At 37.0% G+C, this 19,605-nt stretch overlaps 3 protein-coding genes across 3 annotated transcripts; 1 reads left to right on the top strand and 2 right to left on the bottom strand.

Annotated features, from left to right (window-relative positions):
- Positions 1-1,257: 1,257 nt before the first annotated feature.
- Positions 1,258-5,864, bottom strand: LOC113754371. Its single transcript, XM_027298764.1, has 8 exons — positions 5,655-5,864; positions 5,066-5,390; positions 4,095-4,166; positions 3,219-3,280; positions 2,890-3,046; positions 2,206-2,286; positions 2,015-2,104; positions 1,258-1,799 (listed from the first exon to the last, which is right to left on the bottom strand). Exons 2-8 carry the CDS (start codon positions 5,339-5,341, stop codon positions 1,659-1,661), a joined length of 879 nt encoding a protein of 292 aa, XP_027154565.1. The 5' UTR covers positions 5,342-5,390; positions 5,655-5,864; the 3' UTR covers positions 1,258-1,658.
- Positions 5,865-7,402: 1,538 nt separating this feature from the next.
- LOC113753580 (probable apyrase 6) lies at positions 7,403-11,589 on the bottom strand. Its single transcript, XM_027297767.1, has 8 exons — positions 10,714-11,589; positions 10,103-10,215; positions 9,656-9,763; positions 9,398-9,452; positions 8,913-9,098; positions 8,709-8,806; positions 8,370-8,566; positions 7,403-8,055 (listed from the first exon to the last, which is right to left on the bottom strand). The coding sequence occupies exons 1-8, from the start codon at positions 11,333-11,335 to the stop codon at positions 7,779-7,781; spliced, it is 1,656 nt and encodes a 551-aa protein (XP_027153568.1). The 5' UTR covers positions 11,336-11,589; the 3' UTR covers positions 7,403-7,778.
- A 5,153-nt stretch (positions 11,590-16,742) lies between these two features.
- LOC113753855 (amino acid transporter AVT1I-like) lies at positions 16,743-18,592 on the top strand. The gene is made up of 3 exons (XM_027298120.1): positions 16,743-16,926; positions 17,036-17,643; positions 18,011-18,592. The coding sequence occupies exons 1-3, from the start codon at positions 16,818-16,820 to the stop codon at positions 18,524-18,526; spliced, it is 1,233 nt and encodes a 410-aa protein (XP_027153921.1). The 5' UTR covers positions 16,743-16,817; the 3' UTR covers positions 18,527-18,592.
- Positions 18,593-19,605: the final 1,013 nt, after the last annotated feature.

Here is a 19,605-nt window from a genome sequence, read left to right as displayed (position 1 = left end):
ATCTTCAGTCTCAAATCTTAAGGAGTTTTATCTCATCCCATCAGCTTTAGGAAGAGCTCCGATATTCAAAGAAATTTCTTATCTTGTATGGTAAGTAGGAGTTAGTAAAGGTTATTCTCCAGGTTTACTGATTTTTAGTCGTAAAGGACCGTGTAAGCTATCAACAACAACTTTAGCTCTGGCATATGGGCTCCATGTCATTCCGTGGGTCTAAATTTGTCCTGGACCTGCTATTCTATGTGAAATTCTTGAATCTGGGAAAGTACGCATATTCTTCTGGGCAGGGCTGGAGATCCAAAAGATGACAATCAAAGATCAGCTCAGCAGACTGCGTTTGTTTGGGCACTTAAAAAAGACTTTATTGTTCTGTGTTCTCAGAAGTAGTAGTAATTTGTTGCGATCTTTTCAATATGCCATAACGCCATTAGGTCCATTACCTAATAATAGACAACGATTTCTCAGTGCTTGGTAAGCCCACATGAAGATAGTCTAATTTTTGACCATTTGAGGGCCTGTAAATCAATTGGCTATGCTCAAAAGTTTTTCAGTTTGAATGAAGGGGAGGGGTTCAACATTTTTCCCTTTTGTGGTGCTGAACATTTGCAGGAATGGGTATCTGAGATGGACCCTTCGGTTTAATTAGAAATCACTACTGCAACATTGGAAAGACAAAGTGGGACGCTGCAAAGAGAATGTTGTTACCAGAATACAAAGATTAAAGCAGATGCTCTCCCAACTTTAGACAAGGATTATTCAACTCATTCTTAGTGTTCCAAGTAGTCATTTGTAGGCAATCGTGGAGGACACGACAAGCTTTTCTTTTCAACGGCATTTAGATTTCGTTGGGATTGCTGCCGCGCGCTTTTGAGTTTTGTGGACTTGTATTTGACCAAAAAGTATTAACTTGGATTCCCGCGGCTTAAAATATATACAACCGAGAACTGATGATGGGAGACCATCACCCCAGAAAATGTGGTTTTCATTTTGCTTTGGGAGAGCAAAGAAATTTTGATGAATCTTTCTTTCTTTACTAGTTGCTCAAAAGTTTTTTTTAACTCTTACCAATTAATTCTTCGTTCGTTCTTTAGCACAACTTCGAATTTCTATGAGCTAATCCACGATTATTCTTATGTCGTCACGAACACTTTGATCTAGCCTTTCACACGGCCGAGCGAACACAGAACCCTCCTGGAATTCTCGATTGCCAAAAAAAAAACGTGGTTATGCCAATAGATTACATCACTTAAGCCGGGGAACTGGAGACAGAAAAAGGCAGGCAAAGTGTCGTATTAGTACAGCCCTCAAATTAGGGGCCAGAGTGCTCATGACATAGGAGCATTTGATATCCAAACCATGCAAAAGACTTGAAAGTGTAACATAGGAACCCTCAGAAAAACAAAAAGAAAATGAAGTAACATAGGAATAGGTAATCGGAAGGTTGAGGCTCAGCAAACAAACGGCCATGGCCCATGTCAACCGAATTTCCCTAACCAGCTCGAATACAGAAGCATCATTACTATATACACAGAACCGAAGGAGACATTTAAAAGACAAAGAAGGCATATTTTCAAAATGAACGAGAGAGATTGGTCCTTCATATGATGCCGCACAAAAGATGCTGATTGTTCCACTCAGTGAAATGAGGATTGCAGGAGATTTCAAACATGCTCCTGTTGTGGAGTCAATGCTGTTGCAGGTGTAGGTAGAGGTGCAGTGGATGCAATCGCAAAGTGCAGACCCCTGCTTTGCCCAGATTGTACCACAAATGCAAACTGTGTCGCAGCCAATGCCGCAGCCTCCTGTTCCAGCGAAGAACATCACTTCCATAAGCATCAACTATCCCCAGATTTGGTACTGGCGAACTCAAATTGCAAACATTTGTTATCAAAATGTTCAAGAGCCTAAATCCGTGTCCTTGAAAGGGTGCAATGTATACGATGAAAGAATGCAATTCTAAGGAAATATCTAGAAAAGTCAATCGCCCTCAAACATCAGAAACGAAAGAGACACTCACCTGTCTCTGTCTTCTCCGCTGCAAAATACTAATCGCCCAGACCATGATGTAGCAGGGTAAAAGGAAGCCAGCAGCACGAAGTAAGAAAAGCTGCACATCATCCATTAATTAGACTAAAGAAAAGGCAAACATCTGGCAACCACAATGGATTCTTATTTTTCTTGCAAATTTACAGTCCAAATCCAACTTACAGAGAAGAATGCAGAAGGGTCATCATCTCCATCACCATCAGTAACAGTCAATGCATGCCGCAATAACAGAAGAGCCATTAACTGCCAATGAAAATGTGAAAAATAGATGAATTGCAATATTTTGGATATCTAACAACAAATATATGGAGAAGAAGCATGAAGAAAGAGTACAAAAGCTCATAAAAACATTCCACATGCACACATAAGTGCAAGTGGAAGAACAGCAGAAGAAATGAAATTCCTGCCTTTCATTTGCAGCTCAGTAGATTTCAGAATTAACTAAAATTTGACTGCACGCAAGGGCAAATAATATGTAGGTCTAGAAGTGTCTCCCAATATACAAATACTCGAGTAACCAAAGCTGAAGAAGAAAAATTTCCTTGACAGTGAAAAGACTTAAAACTAACTACCCAAACACAACCGAAGAAAAAATGGCGACTTTCATTTTCATGAAAATATTTGGTTCCTAAATCAGTAGTCAAAAGCAAAGGACTAATAAGAGTATAGGATAAGAGTTTTCTAGGAAATTTTATGACCAATTACTGGGAGAGGGCTAAAAGAATGATTGCTGTGTAAACCTAATTCTCCTAATTAGATGACAAGATAACCAACAGGATTTCCAATTGCAGAATTAGCCCTAGAATAGAACTTATAATGGAAAAGAATGTGTTGGTAAATGCTTACAATTAGAGCAGCTGAACGGCAGAATGCAGCACCACTTGCATTTGTAGAACTGTAATCATCATATTCAGCTTCCAGAAGCTGACGCTCAGCCTCTGCAATTGCCAAAAGGCGAGGATCATGCAAATCCAAAGGTGCCCCAGAAATCTGCCAGCCTCCCCTGGAGTGTAGATTTTTCATCACTTCATCACAATTGTGATTATTATGAAGGTGTAACACCAGTGAAAGGTTTATTGCAAGAGGGCCTTCAGTAAAAGTTTGCTTTTTCCTTTTGTTTTTTTTCCCTCCCCAGTGCTTAACAGAATAGAATCCACAAAACTTTTGAAGCTTACCCAATATCTATTGTAGTCTCTTCAGGATTAGGTCGAGAAGCAGTATAACCAGGTTGGTAAGGCTGCATGTCAAACGTAAAAAATGTTGCATCATACAAATGAAAGTCTGCGTTAAAAGAACTAGGACTATGATACTTGAAACGAATGATATTATCTGTGATTACACAATCTTCACAATGCTAGTTATACGAGCCTTAAAATAACTTCATCGGAAACAGACATGTCATTTCTACACCTCCAGACAATAGAACTAAATAGTGTCCTGGTGATGTTATAAAAGCAATCAATCCTGTATAACAGATATTGTAACCAAATAACTAATCTTTTCGGTCCATACTCTTTTGGAGTCCTTGGGTATGGTCTATCAGGTTCTATTATCATCGATGAACAGAAAACAGACTGCACGCGTATACATACAAACATATCTCAGTTTGTTCCTTCCAGGGAACAATGTACAGTCATGAAACCTCAGCATTATCTGGCGTGCAAAGTAATTGCGCATGCATCAAAGTCCATTTACTAAACTCTTCATTTTGCACTAGAGCAGCCATGTCCACGGGACTCCCATACCCAAGTCCAAGTACCACATATCAAAATGGATGTTCCATTAGCTCGGGGCCTAACTCCAGTTCAAAGTCGCAACACTTCATTGTCTTGCATTCTTCAGAAATACAAGAAGTTTGCCATTTGAAACAACCATTCCAGTCTATGTGATTACAAATTACAAATATCGTAAAAATTTAATCTATTGGGAAGTGATAGACAATTACAGTCCAAAGCAATGTTAATTTACAACTTTAAATTTTGTTTGCTTTACAGAACAAATTGATATTAGTGAACTCTACCAAATGGAAAAAATATCAAGACAAAGTGTACCTGATGGCAGATCTCACAAATGATGTCCCCTTTCTCATTGCACCAGTGTTGAACACATTTTCTATGAGCATACTGCACCAAAATAATACCATATGAATGCACTTAAAGTGGACTGTATCAGGTAAGCGGGAGAAGGGTGCTGCCGTAGCACATGAAAAGGGTAATCACATGAAAAAGAAAGCTCAAAAAGGCTTCCAAATAGTACATTGCAGACACAAGAAAACAACTTCGCAGGCACATCTAGATAACTTTAGGATGAAAAAGTTAAAGAATGGAAGGTCATACAACAGTGGGTAGATACCACTACAGCCAAAAGCAGAATAAAGCTCCACAAGCTAAAATTGCATCCACAGAAGGACGACTAACGTAGTAGCACAAAAATATCAACCCTACTACCTTCAGATATTTTGACTTGGTTTGTTTCTTTTCAATTAATGCAAGAAATGTTGCAGAACCCAGTCAATGCATCTTAAATATGCTAGAGAAATCACCAAAACTAGCTTCTTGTACTAAAGCGGACCGCTACCGAAGTAGCACCAAAGCAACAGTCAGGTCAAATTATGTAATACAGATGCTTCAGTTTTAGCTTCGCACATAACCTAGTAACCTACCAAAGATTTCCACTCCTAGCAAATTTATTCAACATTTTCCATATTTTGCCCTTTGAAATCCTGACTCGCCCTTATCTTTGAAAAAGTTTTTCTTCACCATTTCTCCAAGCAACATGCAACATGCAACATGCCATTTCCCCAAAAAGTGTTGCCAAGATAACAATTTCCGTGTCACAGGCATGTGTAATAAGTAATAACCCAAAAGGCTCAAAAACAAACCTTGGTTATGAACAAGCTTTTTTCCACTTAACAGCTCAACAAGAACAAAATGGATGGCATATATCAATGTAAAATTCTCAAAAAAAAAAAGAAAAAAAGAAAAAGTGATGCCAATCCAAAAAGGTTTCTCAAAATTTACACCTTAAGACTACCGCTGCAAGCACAGGGAGTTTCCAAATTGGTCAATGAATCCTCCTCCTGACAAATGCGGCACTCAGCCATCGCTATAAGCGGCGCTTCCTCATTCTCATTCTCCCCCACCATTACCACCACCTCCTCCTCCTCCGGCCGCGGCGCCAATGAAGTAGAAGGCCCCACCATTTCGCGCTGCGGCTTCTCATCCACGATACCATATGGGTTAATCTCCTGAACCGGCTTCACAAACCGGTCTGCATGCACCGCCAAAATTTCACTCATTTTACAACCCTCAACCACCAAAAACCCACAATGTCAACAACAACAATTCCTGTACAAAAATCAACCGATATATCTTTCAAAGATTGGCATTAGAAAAAAAAAAAAAGAGGAAACAACCATATAAAAACTATACAAAAATCAACAATTTTCCTGATAAGGACTATAAATTTTGTTTCTAGATAGAAAAACAACCCATTTATATATTTTTTAAGAAATTTTCTCTGATCACGCTGGTTACAGATAGCGAGATCAGATATTTTTACTGGGGTCAGTTTTGAAGAAATAGAAGTAAAAATGAAAGAAAGAAATGTACCTGGTTGAATGGAACCGAAGAATACGAAAATGCGAATGGCAATCTAAAGAAATGCTAATAAAGAAATCGCGCCCAAGCCAAGAAAATGGTACTAAAGAAGAAAAATGAAGTCAAAGCTAGAGGAAAGAAGAAGAGAAGAGGAAAAGGAAACTTTTAGCTGTCTTGACGCGTTTTTATTTGGGGGGTTTCTGGATTACATCTTCTTGGCTGTCTTCCACGAATTTGCTCAAAATGGAAAAAAAAACATGTCATATGGTTTATTCAAAGAAATTAATTTGCAAATTCCGTCAGAATACTAGTAGTGCTTTTTCAAATTTAATGGTGCTGTCCAGCTAAATTGCAAAATTCCCTTTTTTTCTCTGAAAAACAAAGAAAAAACCCATTGACAATTTTTAAAAAATAAAAGAAAGTTTTTATGTAATGAAAATTTGTATGAAGCCAGAAAAGTGGGTCGAAGATTTGTCCAAATAGTAGGAGGACCTCGTGGCATATAAATATGAATGCATGATAGCGTGTTGTATACGGTGCCAGATTTAAAGGATAAAAATTGACTTAAAAAATGAATTTGACGAATGATGAAACAGGCAACTGCACATGTATCATCATAAACTAAACACACAATTTCGTCATTAGAAGTTGTTTGGATAGCAAATTATTTACACAAATTTATCTGCTTTATCATAAAAATATTTTTTAATCACTTTTTTATTTCAAGTATCACATTAGAAAATGTGTTACAGTATTTTTTTTTTAACAAATTATCTCAAATAAGATTATTGTGTTTGAATAGCAAATTATTTATACAAATTTATCTGCTCGTATCATAAATACATATTTTAATTATTTTTTTATTTCAAATATCATATCAACAAAAATGTCACAGTAGTGTATCTTTTTTTAAAAATTATCTCAAATAATCTCTCATCCAAACACACTAGTCACAATTTTCATTTTGTTTCTTCTTTTCATATCTAATCTAGGGGGGCTATGGACACAAATCACTTTTCCAAAGTTTTTTTTTTCTTTTAGACTACATATGACTCGAAATTGTGGAGGTGCTTACGTTCACTTGTACACGTAATACTAATCGATTTGATTAGGCGCCGAAACCAATATGAGAGGGATCGCATTTAGTATTTGGGTTTGGTTCGGTAAGGGGTGACTTCATGATGTCTCGAAAGGTTGAATTGAATTTTAGTGGCTCGAGGATGGGAAAACAATTCTAGTGAATTGAATTTCTGGAATATTGGGTGCTCTACGGTCCTAGTTTAGTAGTCCCCCGTCGGTTCTGGAAGGGATTTGAATTGGGTAGTTAAGTCCTTGGATTGCCTTCAAGAGTTGCCAGCTTTTGGAGGTTAATCTGGAATTAGGTTTAATTAATTCACCAAAAGTCATTACTGGAGTTGAAAAAAGGATGGGAAAACAATGGTGGGGGCTGAAATTTGTGGATTTTGCCCATCCCCCGTTGCTGTGTTGATTTTGTCTACAACTTTCAATTGTTAGAAGAAATATACTAAAATGTTTGTAAACGAAGCTCCGTTCTTGAAAGTCTTGCGGGTAAACTTCTTCATGATTTGCAATATATTACAGCTTTCCAACCTCTCGTCTTTTCCTACGAGAGAGGGTGTCTTGGAGAGTGGAAAGAATTCTCAACAAGAAAATTCGAGGAAAAGAGACCCTCCATATTGAGTCGTCGACATTTGACAATGACAAAACTTCAAATGGAAAACTCCCAACATAAAGCACAATGCAAAAATCCACAGTAGTTTGTTTGTATATCAATAATGTAGAAGTACAAAGTAGCAGTTAACAATGCACTATATAATGGTACAACGTACCTGCTTGTCCTTTTTAAGCTAAATCCCAGCGTAACTCTTGTCCTAAGCCTGACTAAAAATTCATGAATGACCCTTAATGATGGCATCAATAAACAGATAAAAAAAAAAAGAAGAAGAGCTTTTTACACGAATGGGGAGCCTCCCCTACTCCACCCCAGAATTATCTTGGATCTCCCATCAAAACTCCAGCAATACTGACCTTCCACACACAGTCGTCTCCCCCAGCCCTCAAACTCAACTGTGTAATATCTGGTGGTCTAACATTCTTCCTGTCCTATAAAACAATCTATGAGTATCTACTGACACGAGTAACTATATACTTCCCCTTCTCCAGATCATATATCGTCTTCAACTGTGGTTTTCCACACTTTGAAAAGTACCACACCGTGAATATCAACACCACCAGGACACCAAACACGATTAACAAGGTGAAAGAGTCGCCAGCAATCACAGAGGCAACTGAGGGAGAATGCTCATAGTCCGTGGATGTTCTGCTCTGCAAGATGAAAGCACCCAATGCCCAATCAAGGGGAATGTTCTCCACTTGATTTGCATATACAATCCTGCTCAAGTGCAGCCAATCAATGACAAATAGCAAAAATTTGCACACCAATGGAGCGAAGCTTCTTTCTGTCTTCATTTCCTAATGCTACCTTTTCTTAAATTCCTTATTTGCATTCTTTTACTGGGGCAATCTTTTTCTGTTATAAAAGTGTGCATGAAGGAGAAGAAAGTGATTGTTGTTTTGATGGGCAAAATGCTTTTGGGTCAGACACTATCCCAAACATACTGAAGTTACAACTGTATTATATCACAAAAAAGCAGATGTGATGTGGTCGAAACATAGAACTGAGAAGCAATCACTTGGTCAACTTACCTTTCATCATCCAGAGCAATTCCGAGGCTATCGTGAAGTAGGGCAACAATATATGCCGAAGAAAAACAATACCGAAGTAAATCATCATCATCCAGCGAGTAGTACTTCATCTTCAATTTTGACCAATCATCCTCACAGAATCTTTCTCCAGCAACAACGAGATCAGAAAGAAATGCTTGTTGACCCAAACCAAAGAACTATTGAAAAAAAAAGTGAAAATGTTAACTTTTTCTTTTCTACTACATATAGCAAACAAGAAAAATGTTTACTTTTCTTCTCATCTGTGATGCAATGAAATGGTGATAAATCACTAAAGAAAAAGACAAATAAACGTACAACCTTAGAAGTGTGGAAAAAATTTTCTGTGGCCAAAAACTTTCCTTGGAGCTTAGGGATAAATGTTGATCCTACATAACAGTTTATATAGGAGCATTTCTCTGCATTTTATAGGAAGAGGAACTTCATCAATTACTTGCTTCAAAAAATGTTGGAAGAGTTGTCCCCATATGCCAACCTTCTCATAGAAAAAGAATGCGAACATACCTTTGTCTTTCTGCAGTAACATCAGAGAGGCAGACCTGCACTCTGAGAAGTTACCACCGGGCTGGAGAGCAGATAGATATCCACTCTTTTCAGCCAATGAACCAGGGGAGAATTTCCCTGATCCAGTATCATGTGTATATCCTCTAGGAATACAAGGATCCATTAACTTTCCATTTTGAAGGGTATCTGCAGTTGCATTAAAAAAAGAAAAGAAAAGAAAAAGTCTCCATAAGCCACCACATCCCATTTTCAACATTCACCTTAAAGTTAGACATCCTGTCAAAGTGTTGAGATCAAGATGGATACAAAGCTTATCAAATTCTAGGGAAAGAGGACGAAAATCTTAATCTGTACAGAGGGCAGAAACACAGAATGGGACACAGAACGAGCAAGTTTACTAAGCTAAATCTTCACATTATCAAGTACACTCTAATATTTCCAGCAATCAATCATATACACAATGATGAAAGAACAATGCGACCTACCCAATTCTTCGCTTCTCATGATGAGAGATTCCCGCAATAACTCAAAAGCTACATTCTGCGAAAGGGCACAAAGAAATAAGTAGCTGATCTACAAACTAAAGGATTATTAATAAGCTTCCAACGATCAAATGTTTCTGCCATCTCCAGATGAGGAAAGATGGAAAAATGTGAAGCACAGTGTTCTAAGGTTCAGAACAAATGCCAGCGAGCCAACAAGTAAGACAAGATATATATAAAAAAAAAAAAAAAGTGGATTACCTGGCCATATTGGAGCAAACTGTGACTGTACAAGATATAAGTGAAATTGCCATATTTAACCTTTCTAGAGTACTCAGGGGGCAAAGATTCGTCCGATACAAAGGTAACCTGAAATCACATACCAAGTCTGATTAATAATTACTTTTAAGACCTTATAATTTCCTGTAGGGCACAAGAAATGCTGAAGCTAATCTAAAGTCTAACACAGAGACAATGATAAGTTCAGTGATAATATTTAGAACGAAAATAACAATATTTAGTTTGCACTTTCAGTTGGCATTGCAAATGTATAAGAAGTCACCATTCATTACACTAAAAGCTTCACCTATGAGTAGAAGAAATACTCAACTAACTAGAAAAAATTCAGACATGAGTTCCACATAAGTCAGTGAATATGAGCATGTCTTAACTATAGAAGAACCTAACAATTGAAAATAAATTCACAACCTGAGCTGAAGCACCTCCAAGTTCAATAATACCAGTTGTTTGCTTAGGATCACCTCCTAGAGTGCCAAGGGCATAATTAGCAACGACCCAGGCATATACACCTTCATCAGAACCTAAACAATGGATCATCCAACTTTAGACTTTCAAAATATAACAAGAATCAAATGCTAACAAAACCAGTTTATAAGAATTAATATGACTAAATAAAAGCCCATACAGCATCGCCAAGCTATTAGATAGGAAATGCAGCAGTTAGCATGAGACCAACATCCAAGTACATTTTACCCAGAATTCAAAAATCTGAATCTACCTATAATCTGGCCTTACTTACTTAAAGTTCAAATTTTGACTCCTTAGCAAGCACATTGTCACTTGAAGTTGAATAAACCAAAAAGATAAGCAATAACAAACACCTAACAAAGAAGTTATATCCACTCAGACAGGGTTGCAAAAGTTCACATTCTCAATGTCCAGATACGTCACTAGCATGCTAACTGGAGCAAAACACTAGAATTTCCAACACTCTTACCATTGATTATACAAAACATGCTTCAAAATGTAGATCAGATAACCAAAATTAAAAGAAATCCACAAGCCAAATGGCATCATACCGGAAATAACGGAAGCCCAATCATCGTAAAACCTGAAACCCGAGCCCCTCAACACGGTTCGGCAAGCCTCCAAAATCCTATCTTGAACTCCTTTCTCCAACATCCTCATACCAGCAGTTGCCATTAGCCTAATTTCAGTCTCCCTCCAATATTCCCGAGGTACCCTTTTCCTCCCAAACTCCACCAGCTCCGCCACCGCAGAAGCAGCCCTCTCCGGCTCCTCCGCAAAAGCAGACAACCCTGGATTTACTTTCATCGAGGCCAACCCATTTTTCCCAAAATCATATCTTAAAATCCCATCTTTTTCAACCTCGTACTTAAACACATGAATTCTCGTACCTGTACTACCCCCATCAATCACAATCCCAAATTTCTTGTGCCCATAGTAATGATTTGCACTATCACTTCTATTTGGAAAAACTAAAAAATAACAGAGGAACACAAATACAAACGCAATTGTAGTATACAACACTAGGCTTGATTTTCCATTGTGTTGCTTGAATGGGTGGTTTCTATATCCGGGTCGATTGTTGGAGCGGAATTGGAGCTTCATCGGATCCATCTTATCGGCTTCTCTTTGATTATTCCCACAATTTACAGAACGGACATTGGATCGGCGCATCAAAGAAATGGGATTTGTGAACCATATGATTATGAACTAACAAACTTTGACACTGAAAAAATCATAAGCATATGGTTCACAAATCCAAGAGAAAGCAAAATATAAAACTTTTTTCCCTCCCTTTTCAGATTTTATATTTGTTTTTCTCCTTTTTTTGTCAGGGATATTGAGAGGGCTGGTAATGAAAATTCTGCCCTCTCTATCTCTGCTTTGCCTTGTTTTTCTTTTCCTCTCTTTTTTGTTTGTTTTTTCAATCAAGGTATTGGGGGTGGAATAATCAATGATTAATTTAAATGTCGGAGGTTTTCTCCTGCTGACTTGGGGTATTGTGGTAATTGTGAGAAATCCGGTCCTGTCTCGTCTCGTCAGGCTGCTGAAGTCGGGTTTGACTTTCGTACTCAAGGAAACTCCGACTTGTTGAATTTCTTGTCCATGATAGTGGGAAGGATTCTACATTAAGGAACGACAAAATTGGGCCGAAGGAGGCCCTTGTTGTTGGACATTTGGATTGCACAATTCATCGAAAAGTATGTACTAGGCCTAAATCGGTAAGAGTATGAGAAACCTGTGAAGAGATGAAAGATATTTTTGGCCCTTGATACACTATTGGGCTGGGGTGCTCAGGAAAAGCCCATACCTACGCACAGTTTTTTTTTTCGAGTGGGTGGTTTTAATGGAGCTTTTCTAGAAACCGCAGCATAAAACCCTTTTTTTTTTTTTTTTGTTGCCACAGCATAAAACTAGTTCCCTCTTTTTGTTATTTTTCAACAGGGTACCAACTGAACCTGATTTCTCTCCGATAGATTTTCTCTCCATTTCACGTAACGCACAATTGAATGCATAATACGTGTTTTCATTTACTCATAACGATTGAGATTAGTTAAATTTAAAATGATCATGTCTCTTTTTAATAAATGAATATAAGCGTCACGTGCATCTAGATATGCACTGTGAGAAATAGAGAGTGGGAGAGAATCCATTGCAGAAGAGCTGAACCCGGTACCAAGTATAACATAAGTGACCCACAATGAACCTAATCCGGTTGTATCTTAAACGTAATTATGGTCAGGAGTTTCGAGTCTTGCACTTATTACGCGTAGGGCAGTAGGGAGTTAGATTTTCATTTCTCTATGACTTTTGGCTCGAAATTAGATTTCCTATTCAAGCAAATACTTTTCTTTTTCTCTGTCTTTTACAGGTGGGAAAAAGTTTAGGCAGGTGGGTTTCTTTAAGACCTCAGCAAGGGTTCGTAATGGCTGTGAATGATAGCCTATATATCAAGGTCTCATGGAGGTTTGCAATGTTTATTATAGATCACGGCCTATCAAAAAGGAACCATTTGCAGCGAAACTTGATCCTAAAACTTTTGTTAGGGAAAGTGTTCAGGTCTGGTCAATTTAGCCAGCTCCAGCAAGCAGATAGCCTTTGTTTAGTGATAAAACTGGACTAGACGATATGATTGAAGTTTAATTGCTATTCTTGGAAACCCTTTCGGTTAGAAGAATAACATGTCAACTGGAATTGATAAATCTGATTTGGTATGGCCTCTTAGCTTTTCGGGAAAAACTTTTGAAATTATGACGTAAATACATGCACAGTGAAACGATCAAACACTAGTAGCATGTGTGCAATCGCATGATCTAATCTTTGTAAATTTATGACATATATCTGTACAAAGTATTATCCTGCACGAGGCCAAGCAGCACAAGAGAGTCCTTGATCATATGATAAAGTACGTCTAGCATGTCCTCTTTCACAATTGTTTCTTGCTACTTTCTTATTGATTTCTTCCTATAAAACCTTCTTTAGTTCTTAATTATACAAAGAAAACTCCTGTACTAATTGACATATGATTTAACTTACGGATAGAAAAAAATTAATGAATAACCCACCTCCTTGATTTTAGAAATTCTCATATTTATATCATATCTATTGCTTCAAAATATTGTGAATCGTGTTTTGTAGGTGGATTTTTATACAAAAACTGAGAGGTTGTTATGGAATTTCTGAGTCTTGTATGGATAGGTTAACCTTTTCGTAACAATGGTATCCGAGCCAGGTAACGAACCCAACGTCCCAGGTTCGAATCTCGCAGAGGCTCTGCCTCGATGAAGGGGGAGTCCCAAAATTACCAGGCCGTCGGGGACGTCGGCCTCTAAGGAGGAGCGTTTGTTATGGAATTTTTGGGTCTTGTATGGATAGGTTAACCTTTTCGTAACAGAGGTGGATAGAGTTTGTACGTGTGTGTTTGCATATTGTTAAGATCCAAATACTTACCAATCATATCGACCTTTTCTTCAGTATCAAATTCTTTACTATAAAGAGCTCCTCGTCATAGATCATTAAAAACGTCCCCGTCGGCCTCTAAGGAGGAGCGTTTGTTATGGAATTTTTGGGTCTTGTATGGATAGGTTAACCTTTTCGTAACAGAGGTGGATAGAGTTTGTACGTGTGTGTTTGCATATTGTTAAGATCCAAATACTTACCAATCATATCGACCTTTTCTTCAGTATCAAATTCTTTACTATAAAGAGCTCCTCGTCATAGATCATTAAAAACGTCCCCGTCGGCCTCTAAGGAGGAGCGTTTGTTATGGAATTTTTGGGTCTTGTATGAATAGGTTAACCTTTTCGTAACAGAGGTGGATAGAGTTTGTACGTGTGTGTTTGCATATTGTTAAGATCCAAATACTTACCAATCATATCGACCTTTTCTTCAGTATCAAATTCTTTACTATAAAGAGCTCCTCGTCATAGATCATTAAAAACGTCCCCGTCGGCCTCTAAGGAGGAGCGTTTGTTATGGAATTTTTGGGTCTTGTATGAATAGGTTAACCTTTTCGTAACAGAGGTGGATAGAGTTTGTACATGTGTGTTTGCATATTGTTAAGATCCAAATACTTACCAATCATATCGACCTTTTCTTCAGTATCAAATTCTTTACTATAAAGAGCTCCTCGTCATAGATCATTAAAAACTCATTTTCAGGTGCAAGTACCATTCTCTTTATGAGATCAGACGAGCCAAAAGCTCATACTTACCCTGAAACCAATACGAATTGATCCATGCATAATGCTTCATGCTGTCTCTACAGTCTTGAAAAAGATGCCCAATATTCAAAAAGTTGAAGACTCCGCAGTGCTTCAACTTTATGACGCACGGCACCACTAGAGTCCTTTCCATTTACACCAATGCCTCCAACATTGCATGTCTACCACAACGGCTTTCTTGCTTATTTTTATCATCACCATGGATGGAGTTAATATCGTCGAAAAAACTCCTGTGACCTTAACTTTATGTTGAATCATATCTACCATATTAGGAGTAATTATCCGGTTCCAACACTTGCAAGATTTGTTGCCTTATCACATGAGGTGAAAATGATTGGTAAGGATTGAGAATCTCATTTTATTTGGAGTATAATGAGGGAAGTCCAATTCTCACTAACTCGACTAATTCTTGCCTACAACATAAAAAGTTTAGGGGCATCTGATAAAGGAAAACACGCAGGATATTAGAGATGCATGTAAGAGGCAAGGCTAGCCAATTTGGCAGAATCAGAGTGTTTTTATTGGATCTGGACATAGGGATTTGAATCCCCTCAATTTCTGCCTTGTTTAATAAAATAACAAAAAAGAATTCGCCCCCTTGAATGCTAAAAGAAAAAAGAATCCCCTCATTTTGTCATCAAGAATAGGAAAAGAAATTGGATGTGAGGAATATCCTAAAGTGAAGTTGACTGAACAAATCTTTATAGATTCACTTTGCGGAGACAATGACGAATTGATATTTACAAAAGAAAGGAAAAAAAAATTGACATTTGGGCTAGGTTCATGACTTCAAGGTTCATTTCTCATCTAAAAGAAAAAGGAAATGAATGATTAAATCCATACGTTCTCCATCAAAATCAAAATAAAGCAAACCCCCACAATTACTGATTCTAAATATATCCCGAATGAAGAGTCGTGCATGGCTTGGTGAGTCAAAAGATGCAGATTTCTACATGTCTTAGGAAATTATTGCACCATCTTTACTTTTAAAACCCTGTAGGATCAAAAGATTTAGCAGCAAGCACACGTTTTTGAAGGCTTTTTGGGACCCTCACTGCACATTAAGATAATCAATCTGATCCAGAATGGATAGAACTACGATCAAGATCAAAGTCAAAGCAATTGACTAAAGTAATAGAGAGGTAAGCTAATATTCATTTTGGCTTGTCTCAATAATGATATGCTAGCTATATAGAGAAATGACCGGGTTGTCTTTCGCAAACTCATCCTTAACATCTGAAAGATAGTTTGAATAAATAGATCCATAAATATATCAATCGATGAAGTCTACGTAGTGCATGAAATATTGTCAATGAGGTCCATCATATATATATATATATTTTTTTTTTTCCTTTTTTTTATAATAAGGGAAAAGGAATTTGAATACAAAACTTACAATTCTTGAAATTTTAACTTTAGCCATTAGACATACTCCTCCTCGATCAGCGAGATCCATCCTATCTATTTATCTGCGTCCCATGAATATTGAATGTCTAAAAATACATAATTATTTTTGAGTTCTCGTACTTTTTCTTCATCATCAACTTTTTTTATTTTGAAATTTCTTCATCACTAACTTTAGTATGCAACTACTTTAATTAAAGAGTGAAGTGGCTTGATCAACTGACAATGGTATGACGACATTGGAGAGTGTCATATAACTGGATGTAGCTGTTACTAAACAAATTCATGATGGACAATATTAAGAAAAGATGGATCACTTCTTGTTGATAAGAAGAATGGGGAAAAGGTTAGAGTGCAAGCTTTTTTGCCTTTATTGGTGGCAGCATTAATTATTTGCATCTACAGGTTTTATATATATTTGTTTCAATATGGGCACCATACGGTGGAAATCTACCATGAAATCATAGTTTTCCCGTGAAATTCAGTTGTAAAGGCAGATGATAAGCTACCATCCAAACGAATATTCCCATATATATTGAGCGCAAAATTAATTGCGACACACTCGATCAGTTTTATCTTTGCGTAAACGCATTCAAACTAGTTTAATCTGTAAATCGAAGAAAACTCATCTTCTGTGGGTCAGTGGATGTGCATGTGTACTTGCATATTGTCATGGAAAATGGGAAAAAACACGAGCTTTTGTCTTAAAAAAAAAATTTTTTTTTGTTCCGCAGGGCGAGGTCATAAAGCAACTATTTTGGTAAAGAATCATACATTTTATCTGACTTTTTACTATATTTCCACTTACACTTAGAAAATCTGAAATGGCAGTCTACTCATCCTCACTATCTTTGGCCAAGAACCAAGTATCATGGAGGAATTGAGAAAAGAAGGGACACAACAAAAGCTTGGAAAAGACATGCATTTGCGAATTAGAATTGACTACTCTTCATGGTTTACATATATAGCCAGCCTCACCTCATAATGCGAAGCAACACCGGAGCAGTTGTCTAGCCAGGGAAAAGAGGCATGGATTCCCTCAATGTAGACACAATGGAGAGCCAAAACCAGGTCCCACAACCACAAAAAGGCACTACATTCCTCAGAACTTGCTTCAATGCGCTGAATGCTTTGTCAGGTATCATTGATTTGTACTACATAATAAGAGTTATTTATGATTCATCGTCTGTGATCCTTCACAAAATGGGAATCTATAAACTAACTTAGATTCGTTTTGCTCCTCTCAGGTGTGGGAATCTTATCAATCCCATATGCACTTTCAGAAGGGGGCTGGCTAAGCTTAACAATTCTTTTCTTAGTAGCAGTTCTGTGTTATTATACAGGGCTGCTTCTACAACGTTGCATGGATGTTGATCCACTCGTTAGAACATATCCTGATATTGGTGAACTTGCTTTTGGGAAAAAGGGAAGACTCACCATTTCTACCTTCATGTATCTTGAATTGTACCTGGTTGCGGTTGAATTTCTCATCTTGGAAGGTGATAATCTGCATAAACTATTCCCAGATGCATGTTTCCACCTTGGTGGCAAGAAAGTTGGAGGAAAACAGGTCTTTGTTCTACTTACGGCGCTCATAATCTTGCCCACAACATGGTTAAGGAATTTAGGATTGCTGGCTTATGTTTCTGTTGGAGGGGTTTTGGCTTCCTTTGTTCTACTGGGTTCTGTTTTTTGGGTTGGTGCCATTGATGACGTGGGGTTTCACGAGACAGGATCACTTTGGAGGTGGAGTGGACTGCCAACAGCAATAAGCTTGTTCACTTTTTGTTATTGCGGCCATGCAATTTTTCCCACACTCTGCAATTCCATGAAAGACAGAAGTCAATTTCCCAAGGTAAATAATTATTTTCCATTAAAGAAAGGTGATTGGATAGAAGATTACTTAAAATTTTCTTTAAAATAATTATTATACTACCTTTTGTGATTTTACGTATGTGAGATAAAAAAATATTGAAAATCATGTTTGTGATGTAAGAAAAGATTTTTTCTTTTTTATTTTTATTTTTGCAAATAATGGCAAATGGAATTTTTTTTTTCATGTATCTTTATCATTTATATTATACATACTTGTCATTGGATTTCAAAATACTCAAAGGATGTGGATAAAAACTAAAGGGGTCTCTAGCAACCTTGACAAGAGATCATACATCACGATATGAATTTTTTACTAATCAAATCCTTCAATTGTTCCTTTTGTGCAGGTTTTGCTCGTTTGTTTTGTTTTGAGCGGCCTCACTTATGGATCGATGGCTGTGCTCGGATACTTGATGTTTGGAGATAATCTGTCATCCCAAGTGACGTTAAATCTTCCTACTGCAAAAATCAGTTCAAAAATTGCAATTTACACCACGCTGGTCAACCCAATTACCAAGTATGCCATAATCATTGCTCCAATTGCAACAGCAGCTGAAGATGCGTTTCGTTTCCGAAATAGCAGAACTATGAGCCTTCTCATTAGAACAAGTTTGGTCGTCAGCACGGTTGTAGTGGCACTTTGCATTCCGTTTTTTGGATACGTAATGGGATTTATAGGTGCATTTTTGAGCATCAGCGTCTCAATGTTATTCCCATGCCTTTGTTATCTGAAGATCAAGAAAGCCTACAGGAGATGGGGGCCAGAGTTGGTCTCAATTATGCTAATTTTAGTTTTAGGGATAATTGTTTCAGCGTTGGGTACTTACATTTCCGTGAGAAATATAGTAAGGAATGTCTTGTAAGGCACAGTTGCCTTAATTAGTGAACTTAGATGTAAACAATGAGTGGATGAAATTTAGAGGAACAGAATAAGCTTTTTATCGTTTCGGTTTCGGTTTGTCATATTAAGGAAATTGGGATTATTTTCAAATTTACTAATAAAGACTAATCTCACTCTAATCACACTCCATAGAATGATAAGCAAAAAAAGAAAACTTAAGAGAGCTTCCAATACCTGGAACATAAATTCTTGTTTCTTTAACTTCTTGACGAGCGATTCTAAACAGAGCAAGTTATTCGGTTACCCACTAAACTTTTCAAATTCAAATAATATAGTTTCGACCAAAGCTAAAACTGTCCATTATAATAGCACAAAAAAGAAAATAACCTTAGAACTTTGCCAAAAGAAAAAGAAACAACGTATTTTAAATTTTTAGTATATGATATATACTCTTAAATGACTATGACACAACTAAGTCATCAAAAATAATTTATGACACAATTAAGTCATGAAAGATAATTAACATATCAAAATTCATACTTGAAACACTAACTGTTGTACATTTATCTTACGATATTATGGTTACTTTGAAATACGTATAGACTTTGAAAAAAGAAATAAAAAGATTATGAAAGTTTTTCCTAAACTTAGGACAACAAAAAAAAAGGTAATCTATAGCAATGTAGATGGAGGCCTATGTAAACTTTATCTTATTTCCAAAAGACATCCAAAAATCCAACCAATCCATAAAAGATGAATACAAAAAAATGAGAAAGAATATTGAGGTTTTTTATTATTATTTTGAATACATGAAAAAAGTCATATTGAAACATATAATTGTTAAATACTGTGTATGAAGTAATATATAGAAAAGATCCACAATGAAAAAGAAAAAATAAATTTATGCATAAACTAGTTAGATAGAGACGTGGTCACGCTAAAAGATAAAGATGATAAATTAGTCAAATCGAGAAATTGAGAAACAGGGGACCCCCTTGTTGCTTCTCACTTATAAGAGTTTTCCTATGTGCATACAAAGGCGTGGTTCTTCCACTGTTCAAAGGGACGCCTTAACGTCACCAAGTGGATATTTTCATCTTT

This window comes from Coffea eugenioides, chromosome 11 (genome assembly GCF_003713205.1).
Source record: "Coffea eugenioides isolate CCC68of chromosome 11, Ceug_1.0, whole genome shotgun sequence".
In the NCBI taxonomy this organism is placed as follows: domain Eukaryota; kingdom Viridiplantae; phylum Streptophyta; class Magnoliopsida; order Gentianales; family Rubiaceae; genus Coffea; species Coffea eugenioides.
Note: the sequence above shows the minus strand (reverse complement) of the source record. Positions and strands in the feature narration are given on the sequence as shown.

Coding starts and splice junctions, on each gene's coding strand:
- LOC113754371 (XM_027298764.1), bottom strand. CDS start 5,341: ATGAGTGAAATTTTGGCGGTGCATGCAGACCGGTTTGTGAAGCCGGTT. Junction 3,047..3,218: donor GAGACTACAATAGATATTGG/GTAAGCTTCAAA, acceptor TCTACACTCCAG/GGGAGGCTGGCAGATTTCTG. Junction 1,800..2,014: donor AGCGGAGAAGACAGAGACAG/GTGAGTGTCTCT, acceptor TCGCTGGAACAG/GAGGCTGCGGCATTGGCTGC.
- LOC113753580 (XM_027297767.1), bottom strand. CDS start 11,335: ATGCGCCGATCCAATGTCCGTTCTGTAAATTGTGGGAATAATCAAAGA. Junction 9,764..10,102: donor TTGGAGGTGCTTCAGCTCAG/GTTGTGAATTTA, acceptor ATGTGATTTCAG/GTTACCTTTGTATCGGACGA. Junction 8,807..8,912: donor GTTACTGCAGAAAGACAAAG/GTATGTTCGCAT, acceptor TATAAAATGCAG/AGAAATGCTCCTATATAAAC.
- LOC113753855 (XM_027298120.1), top strand. CDS start 16,818: ATGGATTCCCTCAATGTAGACACAATGGAGAGCCAAAACCAGGTCCCA. Junction 16,927..17,035: donor TGCGCTGAATGCTTTGTCAG/GTATCATTGATT, acceptor TGCTCCTCTCAG/GTGTGGGAATCTTATCAATC. Junction 17,644..18,010: donor ACAGAAGTCAATTTCCCAAG/GTAAATAATTAT, acceptor CCTTTTGTGCAG/GTTTTGCTCGTTTGTTTTGT.